At 43.2% G+C, this 20063-nt stretch overlaps 2 protein-coding genes across 7 annotated transcripts in view; one reads left to right on the top strand and one right to left on the bottom strand.

Annotated features, from left to right (window-relative positions):
- NPY1R (neuropeptide Y receptor Y1) overlaps window positions 1-11932 on the bottom strand; it is a 53282-nt gene extending 41350 nt beyond the window's left edge. For 3 of the 5 annotated variants that reach the window (XM_030491983.1, XM_030491984.1, XM_030491980.1), the window contains exons 1-3: window positions 3901-4236; window positions 1583-1688; window positions 119-971 (exon numbers count right to left, since the gene is read on the bottom strand). In XM_030491983.1, the coding sequence (XP_030347843.1) occupies window positions 119-877 (759 nt within the window). In that variant the 5' untranslated portion in view covers window positions 878-971; window positions 1583-1688; window positions 3901-4236. Of the gene's footprint in view, window positions 1-118; window positions 972-1582; window positions 1689-3900; window positions 4237-11835 lie in introns of those variants that run through there. The other 2 variants (XM_030491981.1, XM_030491982.1) reach the window with 2 other exon arrangements.
- Window positions 11442-19668, top strand: NPY5R (neuropeptide Y receptor Y5). 2 transcript variants are annotated; one of them, XM_030491977.1, is made up of 3 exons: window positions 11442-11837; window positions 12397-12622; window positions 17987-19668. In XM_030491977.1, exon 3 carries the CDS (start codon window positions 17996-17998, stop codon window positions 19325-19327), a length of 1332 nt encoding a protein of 443 aa, XP_030347837.1. In that variant the 5' UTR covers window positions 11442-11837; window positions 12397-12622; window positions 17987-17995; the 3' UTR covers window positions 19328-19668. The 2 variants fall into 2 exon arrangements, with proteins under 2 accessions (XP_030347837.1, XP_030347839.1); XM_030491979.2 differs by having other exon boundaries at window positions 11551-11837; window positions 12482-12622.
- Window positions 19669-20063: the final 395 nt, after the last annotated feature.

Raw genomic sequence — 20063 nt, 5'->3', positions numbered from 1 at the left:
CTGCAGGAAATTCAACACAGAGAAATGTGGGATAATTTAACCTACAGCCATCAACTTTGCAAGGGTAAACAAACATCAGACAGAAAGAAGTAGATATTGCAAAATGATAGTCTCTTACCTTCAAGTAGCAAATAAATATAAAACAAAGAGGTCCGAAGTATTGTATCACCAAAAGCGTTGTGGTATAAGAAAGCCTGGCAGTGTCCAACGGGAACAGGTCCAAGCAGACATATTTGTCCTTATATTCATCAAATGTTAGGTTTCTGAAGGGTTCATCTGTTAACACATGATAGATCAGGAAAGGCAAAGAGGAAGCTGTGGCTAAAATCCATATGGCAGCAATCCCCATGTAGGCATGTCTGTTGTTTGGCCTCCAGCCACGAGGATTAATGATCAGCTGGTGGCGTTCGATAGCAATGAGGACTAAAGAAAAGACTGAGACTGTGATTGAGGCACATTGCACAAAAGGATTCAATTTGCACATGGCCTCCCCAAAAATCCAGTGGTCCATTAAAGTATACACAAAGGTAAAGGGAAGACACATGATGGTCACTAGAAGATCAGAAAAGGACAGGTTGACTATGAGGATGTTGGTAACATTGCGCATCTCCTTCTGTTTTAAAATAATGACAATCAAGGCCAGATTCCCAGAAACTCCTAGAATTATCACAGTCCCATAAGCCAAGGCCAAAGTAAAGACCATGGCCAAAGGCACATTGCAATCCTCATCCTCAAACTGCAAGAACTGCGAGTTCTTCTCTGAAAAATTCAGGAGACCGGACATATTTCCCAGAGGGATGAGAACCGAAGAATTCATGTCGTTTCCAACTCTCTGCAAGACCTTCACAGCCGCTGCTGCTGCCGCCGCCGCCGGCATCCAAAGCACTTCCGGCGTTCAAACTGCGCCCGTCAGCCCGCCAGGGAACCCTTGGCCGAGCCCGTTCCTCGGTGCTGCATCCCCCTCGCACCACCTGGGGAGAAGGGAGGGAGCAGGGCCCGTCACCCGCGGGCACGCCGCCCGCTCCGGCACACACACGCCCGCCCCCCGGCGCGGAGCCGCGGCGCGCCCGGTCCCGCGGGGAGAGGAGCTGCCCGTGGCCGGCGGGCTGCGCGCCGGCGCTGGCCCCGCCGGTGCCGAGGGAGTGCCGGGACCGCGGGTGGGATGGTTGGACAGCCCCGCGGGCGGGGAGGGAAACCCCCGCGGGAGGGCGGCGGCGTCTGCATCGTCAGGTCCGAGGCGGGAGTGGGGACGACAGTCCGGGGAGAGGAAAGCAGAAGGCATGATCAAACTGGAGGTCTGCAAGCAGGGACGTAACCCTTTCCCAACCTTCTTCCCGACTCATTCCCGCCAGCACAAGTTACCCGAAATAACGAGCTGAGAAGCAATTTCAGTCTTCCAGCAGCGTAGCCTTTACTTTATATTTTACACCTCCTTTGTACAAGTTTAATCTGCAAAGGTCTGCTTTCTCAAGCTTCCCTAAGTGGAATTATAACCAGCAATCACATAAGCAGGGGGAAAAACACATCTGGCTAATGTGAGGGTCAGAAAAATTATTCAAAAAATTGCTGCATTCTTTTTTACCTAATGATGTTCACTTGATGTTGAGCAGCTGAGTGCCCACAGCAACACTGGCACTGAGTCAAAGGCAAATCAGGAACTCTGAACCCCTTAATTTCAGCTAGCAGGGCTGTGCAGCAAAGAACAAAACAAAATAAAAGATAAAACAGCAAAAATTAAACACTGCAGAAAATTTCTTTATCCACGCAACACAAATAGACATGCCTAAATGACAACCCCTTTGTAAGGCCTTGAATTTTAATATCAGAGAAACTTAGGCATATCTGTTCAGGAGGGAAAAAAAGAAAGAAAGAAATCAAGTAACTTGACACACCTTTACTCCAACTCATCATTAGTGGCAGCTGCACTGAATCTGGAACTTTCCCTCTGCGCACTCTGCCATGAGCTAAATTTATGGCTCACTTAACCTTAGGTTAGAATAATGAAAGTAATGCTACTTAAAATTCACACAAGTGGGTTTCAAACCCGGCTCCATATGGCACTTGTCACAGAAGCTGTAAAAACATTGCCCACTAAAATGTACTTCATTAAAAGTTACCCTGAATGGGTGAGCTTTTGGTCTTAAATGATACTCAATATAAATCTTAGTGCCATCTAAGTCTCCAGAGCAGAATGATCTTTGTCTGTTACTTGGTCTGTTGCTGGGGAAATTCTGACTGGACACAAAAGAGAAGTATTCCACAATGAGAACAATCAGCCATTAGAATAATCTCCCCAGGGAAATGGTGGATTCCCCAACACTGGACACTTTTAACATTTGTCTGGACAGGGTGCGGGGACATCTAGTCTAGGTCATGCTTTGCCTGGAAAGGTCTGACCAGATGATCCCTGAGGTCCCTTCCAACCTGGCATTCTACGATTCTACCATGGCAGACACCTTTTTAAGCAGCCACTTGCTGGAGACCAGAGCTGGGGCTGCCTCCTCACTGGGGCAGAGTCAGCATGTGAGGGCTGGGCTTGCAGCTGCATCTCCTCCTGAGGGTCAGCCAAAGGATGATCTTGCCAGTGCCATGTCTTCTCACTGACCTCATGACCTCACCTCAGAGAACTGTGCTGGCTCCTTATAATCACCACACGGCTACACAAAACTGCAACGGGCGGTGTAGCTTGACGCAGAGTGACATTTTACTGTCAAAGTTAGTATCAGTGATTTCGGACAAAAGGTATCTCTGCCTAAGGTTTGTTTGCTCTGATTTTCAAGCTAGATAGGCATGCACCTGAGCATTATCTCTGAGACCTGCTGCCTCTGCCAACTACATTTATCGGGTCTCCCTAGTCCACAAATTCTGTTTTAGGGCCCAGTAAAGAACCTCCCACCCCCAGGGCCTCCTGAAGTATCACTTCAGCCAGAGGCAGAAGTAGGTGCTTTACCCAAAGGGCAAGCATATGGGTGATGTGAAAAGCTGGGACTCCTCAATTCCAAAAGCATGACTTTACCCCAGCCTGACAATCAACATCTAGATTTCATCATGACCTCCACTGTCACTCATATAGCACGAGGTGGCCATTCCAGCCCTGGGACTTGAAGGGATGATAGCAGGAGCAAAGTGGGTGAGGAGCAATGTGCTGCAAGGAGAGAACTGGGCAGGTTTTCTCACCAGCTGGGAGCAGACTGCACTCAGCAATGAGGTGACATACGTTTCAGGCTCTCGGTTTTTCTTTTTCCTTAGCCAAGCTCTGCTCTTCCTTATTTATTAAATATCAGACTCAAAACCAGAAAATGCCACTGCTCCTTCCCTCACCTCTCCCCATAGCAGAGAGGCAACCTAACAGCACGGCTGGGAACTAGCTCAGAAACGCAGCACTGCTGGCAAGTGACAAGGAGTCCTTCCTTCCTGTCCACCCCTCCAAAATGGACCATATGTCAGGAGGGGGATGAAGTTGTATCTCATGGACAGCTGCACTGTTCTCTGTTCCCTAACCCACCAGCTCCCAAGCCAGGAGGGATATCCTTCCCCATCCTGGACACTGGCGTGGTGTGGGAAGAGCCCCACAGACCCCTCCAGGGGATTGCACAGTCTCCCCCACCACACACACCTTTCTCACTCTCCAGGAGTCAGAAGTTTAGCACTAACAGACAGAAAGGGTGAAATAATATTCTGTGAGGTGACTGGAAATACACTGTAAAACTATTGGAGCTCTTCGAAAGGAAGCACAAAACACTGTCTAAAGTGATGGTTAACCCAGCCGCTCGCAAGTCCAGCCTGGAGCCTACCCCTGCCTGGGATTTTGTCATCTGCACCTAAGAGAGCAAGCAAACACCAGCCAAACCACACACAACCACCCACAGCCACAGGAAAGAAACCACAGGGGAAACTCACCTTGCAACTGCTCTGCCTGCCTTTGCTCTGCTATGGGGCTGGCTCAGGAGGCTGGATGCAGAAGGAGTAGGAATGGGAAAAGATCCTCCGATATTCCTCCAGCTGAGATCCTAAAGGTTGGTGAGGAAAACTGGAGACTCCCCCTTAAAGCCAAACTCCACCTTATCCCAGTATCACATGATGGTGCTCTGAGCAGATCCTGAAAATCTCACTGCAAGCACATCACCTTTAAATTACACATCTGGGGGTGGGTTGCCTAGTAATTCCAAAATAAATGCAATTAAATATTGAAACAAAAGAGGAGAGGAAAGAGCACAGGGAAGAGCTCAGGAAGGGAGAGTTTCAAATCTGTCTGGCTGTTTCAGCGTTTTGTCTGCAAATTATTGCCATCTCGTGGCCAAACTAAAGATGGGAATAGAAGCGTAGCTGGAAAGGGGACAAGAAAGCGATTTTAAGGAGCAAGTTACAAAGTTTGGGTATGGCTTTTTAAACCAGTACAACTAGGTTCTGCTCTGTATTTATCATGAAGAGCAATGACCAGATTAATAAGAATTGTCAAATTGCTGTTCTTGCTATTCTTTTTTCAGCTGGAAGTAATAAGAAACTATATTAAAAGTAAATTAAGTCAATAAAATATCAAACCTTGAGAAAATACAGCTGTCACTGTGGCCCTTTCGGGGTATTTTTCTGATTCATCCTGGCCAAGTGGTTCATCATCCTGTATGGCCCGTGGAAAAAGAAAGGCATTTCTACAGGTCCAAAGAGCTGGAAGGAAAATGGACCCCTGAAAATCAACACATCTCCATAGTGAGATGGAGAGCTGAAAAGGTGGTGCCTGTTATCTTGGCCAGCTCTTCTACTTCTTTTGAAAACTCTGGTTCCCAGCAACAGGATGGGGTTTTTTATGCAGCTGGCACGAGTAGCTCTGCAATCTGCTATCAGCTATAGAATCATAGAATGGTTTGGGTTGGAAGGGACCTAAAACATCATATGATTCCAACCCCCCTGCCATGGGCAGGGACATCTCCTACCAGACCATGTTGCCCAAGGCTCTGTCCAACCTGGCCTATAACACTGCCAGGGATGGAGCATTCACAACTTCTTTGGGCAACCTGTTACACTTACTGCTTATTGAACAAATTCATAAAAAACAAAATGAAAAATTTTATTTTCCATTCACTATTTTCATGATCCAGAAAATACCTTGCCCTCTCTCACCCACAAAAAGCACTGCTGCAGACGATCTACTTCAAAGGGCATAAAATCCAGTGAGTTTGGAAGTCAGGTAGAAGTTACCCAGATAAGTAGCACTTTGAAAATGCCCTGACAAACCCTGAAGGCTGTGTTAGGAGTTTGGATTTCTTGGAAAATGGAAGTGCCCAGACTCTTCCAAGGCTCCAGATTAATTTTTCAAGGTAAGGAATGACTTCCAGGCATATTCCTATTCTATGGCAACACTGTTACATCATGGATAACTTCCAAGTGAGGAATCATGTAAATTATAGCTAAAAAATCAGTTGCACATAATAAAGGATTGTAACATTTTTTGCAGAATGAGCCTCATGGGAAGTTTTCAGAACCCAGCACTGAGGCTGATGTTTACACTGTGTTTCCAGGAGCTTGGCTCAATTGCATTGTAACTGCAGTCTTCAATATGAGAAAGGCAAGTGCAAGCATACCTCAAGGTTGCTGTAAACCAGAAGCTGGGGCATTGCTGACATTTTAACAGCAGCAGCCAGAAGGTAAGTGCAGGCTTTATATAATGTCTTTCAAGAACTTCAGTCATATGCAGGTCATTAACATGCACCGTTCTCCGCCTGAGCAGAGCAAAGGTGGATACACTCAGGCAGAGACCTAAGATGAAGATCCCCAAAAGACCATATTTCTGTCTGAAGCAGTGACACTCTAAGGCATGTAAAACTGAGGACTCTTATTGCTATGGATGTGGAATGATCCATCAGCATTACAAAAAAAAAAAAGAAAAAGAATTATTGTCCAATATAGATATTTTTTTAAGGGCAATAGATGTATTTCTAGGCAGGGGAAAAAAAAGTCTGTTGTTATGTCAGGATAATCCCACTACTTCCACGTAATGTTCTTACCCATATGGGCAAGATGGCTATTTTAAAAATTAAAATAAGCGTTCCGTGATACAGTACTGTAGTACTCTGCCAACAGGTACCCAAAGCAGAGACATGTTTTTAGGTCCAGTTCAGAATAAGAGGTTTGGGTTTATGTGACAAAGTTTTGACAGCAGTAGGGCTGCAGGGGTGGCTTCTGTTAGAAGACACCAGTAGCTGGCCCCATGTTAGAGCCATTTCCAGCTGCCTCCAAAATGGACTTGCTGTTGGCCAAAGCTGAGCCTGTGCTGGTGGTGGTGCCCCTTTGATAACATATTTAAGAAAGAGTAAAAAATTCTGCACAAGAGTTGTGAGAGAGAGGAGTGAGAAAAATGTGAAAGAACCAGCTCTTCAGACGCCAAAGTGAGTGAAGAAGAGGGGTACGAGGTGCTCTAGACACCAGAGCAGAGATTCCCCTGCAGCCCTTGGTGAGAACCGTGGTGACACTTGTTCCCTTGCAGCCCATGGAGGACCATGTTGCAGTAGATATCCATGCTGTGGCCCATGGAGAGGAGCCCATGCTGGAGCAGACTTGTGACCGCATGGGGGACCCACGCTGGAGCAGTCTGTTCCTGAAGGACTGCACTGTGTGGAAGGGACCCACGCTGGAGCAGTTCGTGAAGAGCTGCAGCCCGTGGGAGGGATCCCACACTGGACTAGGTGAATAGCATGAGGAGGAAGAAGCAGCAAAGGGGATGGGAGCATAAAAGAGTTGGGAGAAAGGAATGAGGTTGAGCCTGGGAAGGGAAGCGTGGAGGAGCGCTAGTTTTGTCTGTTTCTCACCATCCTACTATTTTGGTTTTTTTTCTTTAGTAGATTAACCTACCACAGAGGGATTCATTTGCTGCCCTAGCAAAATACAAATAGAGGAATACCATTGTTTCTGCCATTTCCAAAGTTTCAGATAGGTATGATCTTCCTTCTCCTTCATTTTGTCATTAGTCATGAGGATCTCCATTTCAGCAGTAAAGGAAGCAATTCACAATACTTCACATTTTAATGGTTAGCATACACAAGAACTTTAAACACAGTATAAACACAGGTCAAGCAAGCCTCACAAGGCCCCTTTTATACTGCATAAGTATAATTATTACCAATAAGAGATCAAAGATAGATCCTACATATCACTCAGTGACTTGAACTCACAGTGACAGCAACAAATATTCATAGAGTTATTCACACTGCAGATGGATGCAAGGTCAGGCTTTTTCCAGTGCAGTGGAGCAATGGAAAAGGCTGCCTCAGTCACCAAGTCTTTCAAATATGTATGCTGTATGTATGTGTATATATATAAATATACACACATGCTATAACCTGAGCCTTACTACAAGCTTCCTGCTCTGCCATACTGTGTGTGCCCACCCCAGATGACTGAATCTGTTGAAGCTATATCAATCTTCTCTGAAGCATTTCACATACATGTTAGCACTAAAACACTCTAGTAAATAATCACTCTCATAAACAGAGACGGGCTCTTTTCAAACTTTTTCCATTATAGCTGTATAAAATCTGTTGTTCAGTAAATGTCACATAGCACCAGGTTTTGTTCTGTCCAGCATAACTCAGGCGTTCTGTAGGAAACTCAGGCATTAGCAGTTCCAAGCTATTCTGTGCATCTCAACTCTCAACATCAGCTGGAGCATCTATCTCACAAAGATGTCAGATGACCTCTTAGTAACTCTTCTTCTATTGATGACCACTATCAGGTTACAAGAACACTGGAGTAGCAAGATAGCCATCATGTTAAAGATTATCCTCTTCCAGGGAGTAAATTTTTTCAGTGCATCAAAGGCACTCTGGACTGGAAGACTGTTTGTTTGTGTGCAGATGTTTATTTGTGTGAAGGCATGACACTGCAAAAAGAGAATATAAGTACAATAAACAGAACACAAGTATCTCAACTAAAGAAACAGAACAGACAGAGCAAAAGAATGCAGAATTTCTTTGAAACAAAAGCATTGAGAAGGGAACAAGATATTTTTAAGAAACACATGGAAAAAATATGCCAAAAGATCAACCCATTAAAATTCTCTCTCACTGTAACTCTTAAAAATGGAAAAGATGTCATAGAACAAGACTGTCACTTTCATTACAATGTATTGTCATGTGTTCAGGCAATGCAATCCCTCTGTAAATCTTAAAATCCACCAAGTGATTCATGGTTTCTACTGTATGTAAAACATACTAAAGTCACCACTATGGAAATGAGGAACCACCCTCTGAAGGTTTTAGCTGTATTTTTATTGTTTTCCTTTTCTAGCAATGAATGTCAGTACCACTGAATTACTTGCCTTTCACATTACTCTATTCACAGATAAGAGAACTCATGCTCCTTGGGGCAAAAGCCTATCATCCATAGACTAAACAGGCATTTTGCTGTTGAGTACAACAAAAACAATGGAGCAAATTCTCATTTGGCTAAGAGCATGTTTATCCTGCAATGACTGCAACCAACACCAAACATAACAACACTTCATTTGACTACTAATGTCACAAACCCAAAGGAGCTGCATGAATGATCGTGGTTAATCTCTGCTGAGAGTTTTGCTGCTGCAGTTCCATTTTCAACAATGCAGCCAAGCTATCCTGATCATATGCAATGTTACTTAAAGACTGCTTGATATATAACCTAAATTATGTCTACCTGGCTAAAATATTAAGTCATGTTTTCTGCTACAGCCACCCCACTTTGTCCACTCAGGGTTCAAATTCGTGTACACTGATACACAAGCTCTCACCCAGCTTCAAGTGAAGCAGAAATAGGCCCTGTGCTTCATTCAGCATGATCATCCGGAAGAAGCACTAATAGTCAATGTGTATAACACAAGCCAACAAATGGGATGACATGTTAGGCAGCAAAAATGATCAATTACAAGCTCGCGCTTGGAAGTAGTTTATTAGCTAACCATCAGATGTCCTGCTTTTCATTGCAAAGACATCTCAACCATTGCAACCTTTTTAGTAGTCCAAGGCTTGCTACCTTCATGCCCAGCTGCTTTATATGAGGTAAGAACATGTGGAAAGGATGGGCCATACAGAACCCTGTGGTACTTTTATTAGTATCTTCTAAATAATATTTTAATAGTATTTTGAAGGGGAATGAACAGCTGGGTTCATATGTGTGAAAAATATTGACCAACAGAAATGCTTTATATGTAGCTCACAAAATGCCTCAAACTCTGTAGTAGCTATGTCCTAACATTTTAGACTGTCTTGCCCATGGATAGGTGCTCTGTTGGTAGCAGACTTTGCAATAACTTTAGGCTTTGGCTCAGAATGATCGACTGCATGGACATTAGGTGGCTTAGACCTTGATTTATTTGTGGCATTCGTCAGTTCTCATGAACTTCCAATGGAGCTTTGAGTCTTCCTGTCTTTCACAGTTAGCCTTTAGAGGCTAAATTTTCTAAGATATTGGGATAATACTCCCAAAAGGACTATATATCTTTCCTCAAATACTCCTCTATGGTTTCAACAACCCTATGGAGGCTGGTTTCTAGAGAACTTGTGCTATTATCTGCTGTCAGTCCTGACATTAGATACCTCTAATGTCAGTACCTTTCCTATCTCTAGATCACCTATTTTATTATTCAGTAGCATTACTGGCAAGACAGAGGTACACAAACAGTGAAAAGGAAAAAATGATAAGGTCTGAATAGTAATTGTCTCTCATGTGCGCAAGTATCGGTGATGGATCGTCCAAATACAGCTGAGAGAAATCTGGTGTTATTTACAGATCCAGGGGAAAAAAGAAACAAACCAGACAAACCCACACCTGCCACAGTACATTACTGGTTGGTGAACCCTCCTGAAATAAGACTACTAATAAAACAAGTATGACATTTTATCCTTAGAGAAAATTGCTTTGAGGAGGGAACATTGTAAGAAGCATGTAAATTCTGGAGGCTGTTCGAGAAAATGCAGTAGGTAACTGCCCACCTTAGAAACGGTCAAGAAGAGGTAGGCTGTTTGTACCTTTACAAAGGTACAATGGCATCCCACATAAATCATAGCCTTGCAGTGTGAGAAACCATAATTTCCCACCTGTGGGCTCTGCCAGCAAATTTAGATTTTTGTAAGACAATGTCAGACTGCTGTAGCCAGAAGTTTTCATAGAAAGGTATAATGTCTCTAAAACTTCACTCTGTCCAGGAGGGAACTTCCACTTTAAGCAGTGGGGCCGACTATGGGAGAAGCTCTCCTGGAACAAGGTATATCCAGGTAAATTGGATGGTCTTAATCACCCCCACTGCAGGTTAGAACCAGGTCAAATACTTGCATGAAAATCTTTAAAGTCATCACTGTTAGGTGGGAAAATGGTCAAAAATGCTAAGAACATAAGGTCTAAAAAGGATTAATTCTGTTCTCCTTTGTGACTAACAGGAGAGCTGTCTTAAAATGACGAGGTGGATTGGCACGTCACTTCCACCTGGCAGCTCCCTGTGCTCCACTTGCACATGCAGTGATTCAGCAGCAGTGGGTGGGGAATAATACAGAAGCGGGTGAACGAAAATGGGACGCACACTTCAATCTTCCTCACTATCCTGACCTCATCTGCTGAAGACTAAGGTTAATCGTTCCCTGATCACTTTCCTTAAAATGAGTATTTTTTGACCTAAGTTAAATAAGGAACCTAACTGGACTTTTTGAAAGTTGTCTTACAACATGGTTAATCAGGCTGTTACGTCTTTGTAGGGTAGAGTCTTTCAGAGGCTAATTATACTGACAGCTCCTCTGTGGTGCTTTATTAGTATCAATTGTCGAAGGAGTTTGCCGTGGCAAATGGAAAAGTCATTACATTTTCATGACAGGTTCTGCCACTTGTGCTCCCAGAGACATGCATGTCACTCAGTTCTCCAGCGGCCCTGTAACTGGACTGTGATCAATGACTCTTCTTGCACTAGAAGGTAGCAGCTGGTGAGAACAGCAGAATGTGTCTTTTCATGCTTTGCACTAGAACATACCCAAGAATTTTTATGCTTTAAAATAGTGCTCACTTAAAAAAATGTCCTGCTTTCCCACCGATGGCTCAGATAAAATTAAAACCACCCTTCAGATACTTGCCTCTGTAAGAACTGAGTTACTCAGCTCAGAAGGGAAAACTGTTTGAGGGAAATCCATCACCTCCCACCTGATCTAAAATAATGGTAAAAAAAAAAAGGGTGTTCGAGCACCACCAAAGCTCCGCTCCAGCCAAAGTGAGGGGAACTAGCTAGAGAGCGCTCAGGTCAGTGCCCTGTGTTTGCCCGGCAGTGCTCGCAGTCCCCGATGTCCCGAGGCGCGCAGAGCGTTCCACCTTTGCAAAACGCCGTGTCCTGGATCCCCGGTGAGAAATCGAGCGCATCCCTAACTGGCGAGCGGGGGCTTTGTTTACAGCCCCACTCTATTTCCATGGAAACTCTAATTGTCTCACCGCGCAGCGCTGGAGAACGGGCTCCAGCCCGGAGCAGCCGCCCGGAATGCGCCCGCGCGGCGGCTCCAGCCGCGGCCCCGCCAGCGCCCGGGCCAGCGGCAGCAGCGCCGGGAGAGCAGTGGCGGCGGCAGACGAGCAGCGGCAGCGGCAACTCGTCCCAGGGCGCGGCTCTCGGCCGCAGCCGAGCCCCGCCGCCGCAGCAGCACTCGCGTAAGATGCGCCGCCAGGCAGGCTGGGGGATGCGCGTTTCCCCCTGCTCCCGGGGAGCCGCACTCTTCTCAAGGGAGCCGGAGCCATGAGTGCCGCCGGAGCTCCCCGCCGCGTCCCGCGCTAAACAGTGCGGCTCTTTCCGCCTACCACCGCCGCGAAACCCCGGGGCGTCCGCAGCCGGGAGATACTTACAGGTAATACTCCGCGGGGCGCGGAGCTTCCATCGCGGGGTGGCCGCGCCAGTTTGCGCGGGGCAGCGCCCTGCCGGCGTGTGCGCGGAAATAGCAGAGGTTCGCTTCAGCCGCGGGAGGGTTTGGCCCCGTCCTGTCCCGTCCCCGTCGCTGTCCCCATCCCCATCCCGCCCCGTCCCATGCCCGCCGTCCTCGCCCAGGCCGCGGGCGCGGGGAGCCCGGGGCTCCGGGCTAAGGACGGGTGCGGTCTCTCGACGCAGGGCGGTGAGGGGCGCTCAATGCGAAGTGATTCCCCAGCAAGGTGTAGAAGGGCAAAAACAACAGTCTTTCCCGTTTTGATTTGGGATTTTGCCTTTGCAAGCCAGGAGCTGGTGTGCTCGCTGGCATAAAATGTAGTGATGCGTTTCAAGTTTTCTGTTCTGGCCAGCGAATCCCCCATTACATTGCATAACATTTCCTTGGAGCTGGAGAAATAATCTTATTAGTCGGCTTTTGCTTATTTTGGGAAATAAAGCCGTATTCTTGTTTTCCAGGGTAATGTTGCAATTCTTCTTTTGGTTAGGCACATAAAGAGGCACACCATAATATGCCTGAAAATCCGTTTTTCTGGACTTCTGAAGTAATCTCCATCTTTTGAATTCGCCCAGGTTCTCAGACCAACATTTGCTGTTGCACGTAGCGAATAAGAACATTTGAAGCAGCGGCATTTCATCTTTGGTTTGTGTTGTGAATGAGACTCTTTAGCGGTTTCAGTTTTTGTCTTGGACATTATCTTCGTCTTTAATGAGGTGAGTGCATCATTTCTCAAGTCATAACAACATAGCTCAGTGCTTTTCCTTAAGCTTAGGTGGCCAGGCAGTTACAGCCTGTCATATTAAATATTTACAACTGTGTAGAAGTTGGAAGACTTTCTCCAACTTTATTTTCTATACAGGCCTGATACCACTCTGGTATTGTTGTATTTCTTCGGGAATTTTCACATTTGGCTTCCTCCCTGTATGTGTTCATCTTTATTTTATTTTTTTTAAGGTAGTAAATGGTTTCCTAAGACTATAAATTGTTCACAGCTCTAAAGATTAATTGTCATGTTACACAGATTGATCTGACTAGACTACACAGGGACCAGGCAGTCAGGGTTAACTTAATAGGTACTACTACTGTAGGATGTAAACTCTTATCCATGTATAAACCTCAATGTTAGTATCTTGTCTAATAGAAGGAATATTTTCTGAGAGAACCGTTGCCTAACTAACTTTTGTGTTCTTCAAATTTTCCCTTTACATATGTAGAGAAAGAGAAATACTTAGCCTATTCACTCTCTTAAATTATGAATTTTGTATTTTAAATGATAGCTTTAAGTGAAATAATGAGTTTAATTATAAGATTTTAAAGATATTAAGGTAACATATTTTAGGTTATATAGTACCCCTAATTCAGCTAGACCTGAATAATGGTTTAAGTTATCCCCGTCACTGTCAGGCCTTAGATCAACTGCAGCTGAAAACTCCTCTGAAGCATGATTTTGGTGAAAATAAGAATCACAGTAATCATAGTCACACTGAGGTATATCACAAATGAATGTGATTTAAGGAGGTATTACTTGAAATCTTTCAAGATCAAGGTACATCAGCTGTCATAAAATATATTTTACTGTAAAAAGTAACCACAAATACTACTTTTATTTAATGTTAACTGCATTCATGTGATTTTTACAGTAAACACTCAAATCTATCTGGGATCCTGCCACGAAACTGCAGTCCCTCCTGCCTTGTGCAGCCTAGCCTCCTGTCTCAAGCATCCCACTGAAACTAAAAGAGATCTAAGCAAACCTGCTTAAAACTCACAGTGTGTAAGCTCATACAGATGTAGCTGAGCACAGTCTCAGGGAGTGTACGCAGACCAGGGATACAAAAGGGGACCTCATTTGCTTAACTGGTTCATGTAGGAGATGAACGTGATCTGACTTTTGGAGCTGACAGCTAGAAAATCTTCAGGTTGATTAAATTTGATCTTGAAAACAGGCACAGGAGCACCTTGGCACTGTGGTGCATTCAGGTTGAAACACACTTCAATTAGGAGAATGTTTTCAAATGAGGCTGTATTATTTCGTTCTATTTCCCACAGTGGGATTTTCAGGAATCTTCATTTCCCTGGAAGCTCTGGCCACATGCTGCACTGAGACTGACCAAACAAGTGGGAGAGTGAACGAATCCCTCAAAATAGAAGCAGCTGTTAAAACAGAGCAGGAAGATAAATGCCAATAAGTGCACACAGCCCTGTGAAATCAGTGGCAAGCTAATATGAGTTTGGGGACTGAAGATCAATGATACTGGAGAAACACTCCTGTTTGCATCTTTACTGCCAGTGGCACTCAGGCTGAGAGAGCAACTGGTTCCTTTTTGAGCACAAGAGGAAGCTCAGAGAGCAGGACATCCACTTGATTTTTGAAATTTGGAGGGAAGTCTGTTTTCATTTTGCACATCCAAAATGAAAATGAAATTATCTTGGGGCATTTTGCAAAGGGAGCTTCTGTCAGCACAGCAGTTCTCTGTTGGAACCAGCAGATTAGAGTCTTATTTCTTCCCTCTCTTTCAACTGTGACTAGAGATGGTGCAGAAGTGCCTGCAGTGCTCTGCACTCTTGGGTGCCCCAAATGTCCAGCCAGGGCCTGACCAGGGCATGTTGTAGCTTCTTCCAGTGCTCCTTCCTCATGGAAATCAGGGCATTAAGTAGGGGAGATGGCACCTTCTCAGCTCTCACCCATGGCAGAAGGTGGCCATAGCACAAGGGGAATGGAGCCAGAGAGCCCACGCTGGACTTCAGAGGCATTCCTGATAAACTTCTTTGATACTGATGTGTCTCAACAGAATATGTCTACCTTAGCAAAACCAGTATATTCACTTTTTGGTTTGGGTTTTTCTTTTTTTTTAAAAAAGAAAAAGAATTCTCTTAAAGCCATGATGAACAACTCTACTCAAGCCATACTGGAGGTGCAGAAATCCACAGAACCTGGCAACAATATTTCAATTAATTTTTGAAGAACTCAGTGAACTTTCATTTAGTAAACATGCTCCAGTATAATAACACATAACATTTTGTTCCTTTGCCCTAGTCGTAGCATTACCTGTATGGAATATAAATTTCTAGGAAAAAAAAATAATTACAGTGCATCTGACTTCAGAGTCTCCTCCTTTTCACTTCTACTCACCCAAAGCTGAAAGTGGTAGTAGGAAATAACAGCTACACAACCAGATATTTTTCAATTCTCTTCGTAGAATGCAACGATTAAAACTAAGCAAAACTGGATGAAAATACACAGATTTCTCTTCACATCATAGCATATAATTGAAATGGATTGGACTAACTAGATAGAAAGCCTTTCCTACCAGTAGGGATTCCTGCTTTTTCTCCATGTGCTGGTGAACCTATGGCGTAAGATCAATCTTTTCAATGATAGACAGTATCACAAAAATAATCTAACAAGGAAGCTGTAGTTTTGGTGCATAGGTCAACAAAACTTTCACATATTTGTGGCTATTATTATAAATTAAGCATCAGTGTACATTGGTACTACTCAGTATCACCGTTGGACAGATATGACTATGTGTGGGAATTTAACTATTACAGTAGATCCTGTAAATACCTGCAGATGCTCTAAAAGCAAAACTAATCTCCAGGTTTCTGAGAGAGAAACATATCTGCAGTTTGTTTCTTCTTTACAGATTAGTCCTTCAATTTAGCATCAGTTAAAATAGAAGACTACATAGAGTGGTTCCTCTTAGCACAGAGTTACTTATGTAGGCACACATAATAAATGAAAAACTCATTCCTTCAGTCATGACCATTGTGAGAGTTTTAGAGGTTTTTTAAATCTCAAGATGGTACTAGGTTTTCTTCCCCCTTTCTTGGTTGGTAACCAAGATTTGGACAGATCTAGCTCTTGAGTTAAGTTTCATTTCACTTTCTCAAATAACTCCTGATCGTTTTCAAACCTGCTATCAGGCAATGGGATGCTCGACTAGTAATGCTCTCTTACTCTCTGCAATAATATGTACAATTGGAATGGCTTTCATGAATCAAAAGAGAGTCTGCAGATTTCAGATGTGCGCACATACTGAAATCTGCAAAAGCATCGGTCATAGCAAACCGCATTGTTCCTCCATGCTGAACAAAGGGAAAAATGATGCAGGTATGATGTAACAGGGACATAATTCCATAAGCCTGAGGTAGGAGAATGTATTTTATCCAGGGCAGGGGCCTGCTGTGGTTTTCTCAGGGAAAAGTTGTGTTGAGTCAAATTTAGAGAACAGAAAGAAATTTCGGCTGATTTTGGAAGTCACTGTGGTCTGCAGAGCATAATGTTTTCAGATGATCACCAGAAACTCAGAGAAATTAACATAGTAAAAGACCATTTACTTCTTTAGCTAGTAGTTCTATAAAAAGAAGTCCACCAAAATGAAAACTTCTGATAACATAGAAATAGAGAGAATCTCACTTACAGAATCTCTAGTCTGCTTCTGTAAAGTTGGTGTAGAGGCAAGGGTAGCCTCAGATAGTGTTGTTTATCTGTTATATGGTTTTCCACCATTTCACTAAAGGCTGGGGAAAATTAAACAGAAATAATTTGCATTAATGCCACCCTGCTCTTATGCACGCGATTATAATACTTAGATTATCTAAATTCACATATCCAGATCTTACTTCTATTTTAGCTATTGAAAAACACTGTAATTCAACATTGTGAGAAGTTGACAAGGCTTAGTTCGTTTCACCTCTCCCCAACACATTACTTGCAAGACACAAAAACTTACTTTTTTTTTTTAATAAATATTTCTAATCTTACCTGAGAGACCTTCTCATCACAACTCAATGACAGTGAATATTCTGAGGTGGTTTTATGGTTTGAGCTTCCCTTTAGCAGCCAACAGTAGGAACGCTGTTGTGATGTGGAGGAAGGAGCACATCTGTACATGTAGAGGAAACCGAGTAATATTATTGCGCTTTGAAGAAGTCAGCTCACTGAGGATAGCTACATTCTTGAAGAGCCTTGCCTTTTTTAGTTGACATGTTTAGCCTTCTGCTCAATTTATGTGTGCTTTGGGTTTGTTTAGATCTTCTTGTTTTGTCTTTCCTAAGATTTCTAAACATTAAGCAATTTTGTGCAGGACGTTGGCACTCTGAGGAAATTGTGACTTTGAAACCTTAGTACATGCAGGTGTTTATGGTAAATTGGAGTTTAAACTGAGTTCTCTTGTCTTTCTGTTTCTTCTAAAACAAAGATTAATACATGACGATTCTGTACACAGAATAACTTTGTGATAAGCTAGGTTTTAATGTGAGATGCTTCTGTGCTGAATAATTAGCAGTTCCCTGAATTTTCAAATGGCTACATGGGGTCTGCTTCCAGTTAAGAGTCCTGTCTGTTGTACACCCAGTTACTTTGGATGTTTTGTAGGCAGTTTTCCCTTCTGCTTGAGCAACAGTTAAAATATGTTCAACACTTCATAGAACATGGTTTGTATACGCAACAAACTAGGAATTCCATCTTGGATCACTGTCAGTGATCTCCTTATAAGCTGATCCTTTTTGAAAGCTCTCACCTATTTTGTGTTAGTTTTCTACTAGCAAAGTAAGAAATACTAGTGCAGTTGTTAGTGTATGACAAAACACCATGTATTTTCAGGTGTTCTCATTATAATTTCCTGTTGTGTAATGATTAGGCACATGCCCAGATGGTGATTGTAATTTCCTTACTCATATCAATGAACTGCTATCCACAGGAGTAATCTCATCAACTCTAAATGGATTGCTTTTGCAGCTAACTGCTCCCTCATGGAAAGACTGACAATATGGTCTATAGCAAAGCATAGTTAAAAGCCAGTGTTGTAATTCAGAACCTTAAATTGCCATCATCCCATGTCAGCAACTGCCAGGTAGGAGGCCTATGTGTGCGAAACACCCCATGATAAAACCTACAAAACTAATTTGTGTTGACCTGAAGTTATGCAGGATCTGCCTCACAGTAGAATAGCATCACTAATTAATTGATTTGCATTAAGGTGATAACAAGGTAAATTTATGATCCTTTACATTCTGATAGCAGTAGCATCCTTCCTGCAGATGCTAATTAATGCCTTTCTCATCCTAAACAGGGCTATAAAATGGATTTAGGATTCAAAGACCATAACAACAGGACACCTACCAAGAACACCTCTGCTACTACAAAGAATTTTTCTGCCTGGGAAGATTATAAGAGTAGTATTGATGACATACAGTACTTTCTTATCGGGCTGTACACACTTATAAGTCTGACTGGCTTTATGGGAAATCTGCTTATACTAACGGCTCTACTGAAGCGCAAGCAGAAGACAATAATAAACATTCTCATTGGTAACTTGGCCTTGTCTGACATCTTGGTTGTGCTGTTTTGTTCACCTTTTACACTGACATCCGTCCTGCTTGACCAATGGATGTTTGGCACTGTCATGTGCCATGTAATGCCCTTCCTCCAGTGCGCATCAGTTCTTATTTCAACTTTGATGTTAATATCTATCGCTGCAGTCAGGTATCGTATGATAAAATACCCCCTTTCCAGCAATTTAACAGCAAAACAAGGCTATTTCTTAATAGTGACCATTTGGGCCTTCGGCTTTGCAATTTGCTCCCCTCTGCCAGTATTCCACAAAATTGTGGACCTCAGCAAAACTCTGAATTTAGAGGCACTGGAGAACAGGCTTTTGTGTATTGAGTCATGGCCTTCCGACTCATACAGAATTGCCTTTACGATAGCCTTATTGTTCATGCAGTACCTATTGCCACTGGCGTGTTTAACTGCTAGCCACACCAGTGTCTGCAGGAGCATAGGGTCCAGACTGTCAAACAAGGAAAACAAGTTTGAAGAAAAGGAGATGGTAAACCTAACTCTTCATCCCTCTAAGAGTACCAGCACACAGGTGCAGCCCTCCAGCCATTCCAGATGGAGATGTGCCTTTGGCAGAAAGCACCACAGAAGATACAGTAAAAAGCCTTCGAGTGTGATGCCAGCTATTTCAAGGCATCACCAGGATACTCATTCCAGAGGCCTCCCAGAAACCTCTGGCACAGAAAAAAGCCAGCTCTCTTCCGCCAGTAAATTCATCCCTGGGATACCTATCTGTTTTGAGATGAAACCAGAAGAAAATACAGAGATCCAGGACATGATTACGGTATCCCGATCCATTGTCAGAATTAAGACAAGATCTAGGAGAGTATTTTGCAGATTGACAGTGCTAATCCTAGTTTTTGGTTTCAGTTGGATGCCTCTTCACCTTTTCCACATTGTAACAGATTTTAATGCCACTCTCATTTCTAACAGACATTTTAAATTAGTATATTGCATATGCCATTTGCTGGGTATGATGTCCTGCTGCTTGAATCCCATCCTTTACGGGTTCCTTAACAACAGCATAAAGGCCGATTTAATGTCCCTTATTCCGTGCTGCCAAATACCATGATTTTATGTGCCCCAAGATAATATCAACAAACAACTTTGGCTTTCAAGCCTACTGATGTAGCTGTAAAAGCTGTAGTAGTTTAGTTTAGCTAGTCTGACATGGTTGTGATTAGTAGCATTTTGTGCCAATGGGTAGTTCTAAGGCTGCATGCATTTCTTGCATTGGTCAGAAATATATACATATATTATAACATTCTTCTATCTATTACACATAGGAAATCCTGCCAAGTGTACCAAACCAGAATACCATTTTCATTACCTGAAATATTGGCAATCTGTGCTTTGGAATTATACAGAATATATGATGAGTAATAAATGTGAGACAGACAACTTGGACATATTAACTGTCATAAAGCTATAATAAAATGCATATCATTTCCTAAATAACTATTGGTGAGACTATTTCAGTGCCACTTTGACTGTTTTCTAAGACAATTAAGTATCTGTTTCTGGATGTGATTAGAAAAATACTTTTCCTTAGCTCTTTGACTCATACTTTGCAGTATGTTTGCTAGATGCTTTGCAGCTGGTTCCCAGATTGTCTTATCCCTTGGAAAGGGTTTGTGGGTAGCTGTTCTTGTCTACATTGTTTCCATCTCACTGTATTTACCTGGAACAACCAATCTCTGATTTCCTTGGCCAATTTTTACTCTGGCTTGTCATTTTATGTAATTTTCAGCCAGGTCTGAACTTATCTATAGTTATGTCTTTGTTCTTACAGCAATGACTCCCCTGAA

The sequence above is a fragment of the Strigops habroptila genome, chromosome 7 (assembly GCF_004027225.2).
Source record: "Strigops habroptila isolate Jane chromosome 7, bStrHab1.2.pri, whole genome shotgun sequence".
Lineage (NCBI taxonomy): Eukaryota > Metazoa > Chordata > Aves > Psittaciformes > Psittacidae > Strigops > Strigops habroptila.
Note: the sequence above shows the minus strand (reverse complement) of the source record. Positions and strands in the feature narration are given on the sequence as shown.

Bases quoted from the DNA above. Each gene is read 5' to 3' on its own strand.
- NPY5R (XM_030491977.1), top strand. From the start codon at position 17,996: ATGGATTTAGGATTCAAAGACCATAACAACAGGACACCTACCAAGAAC.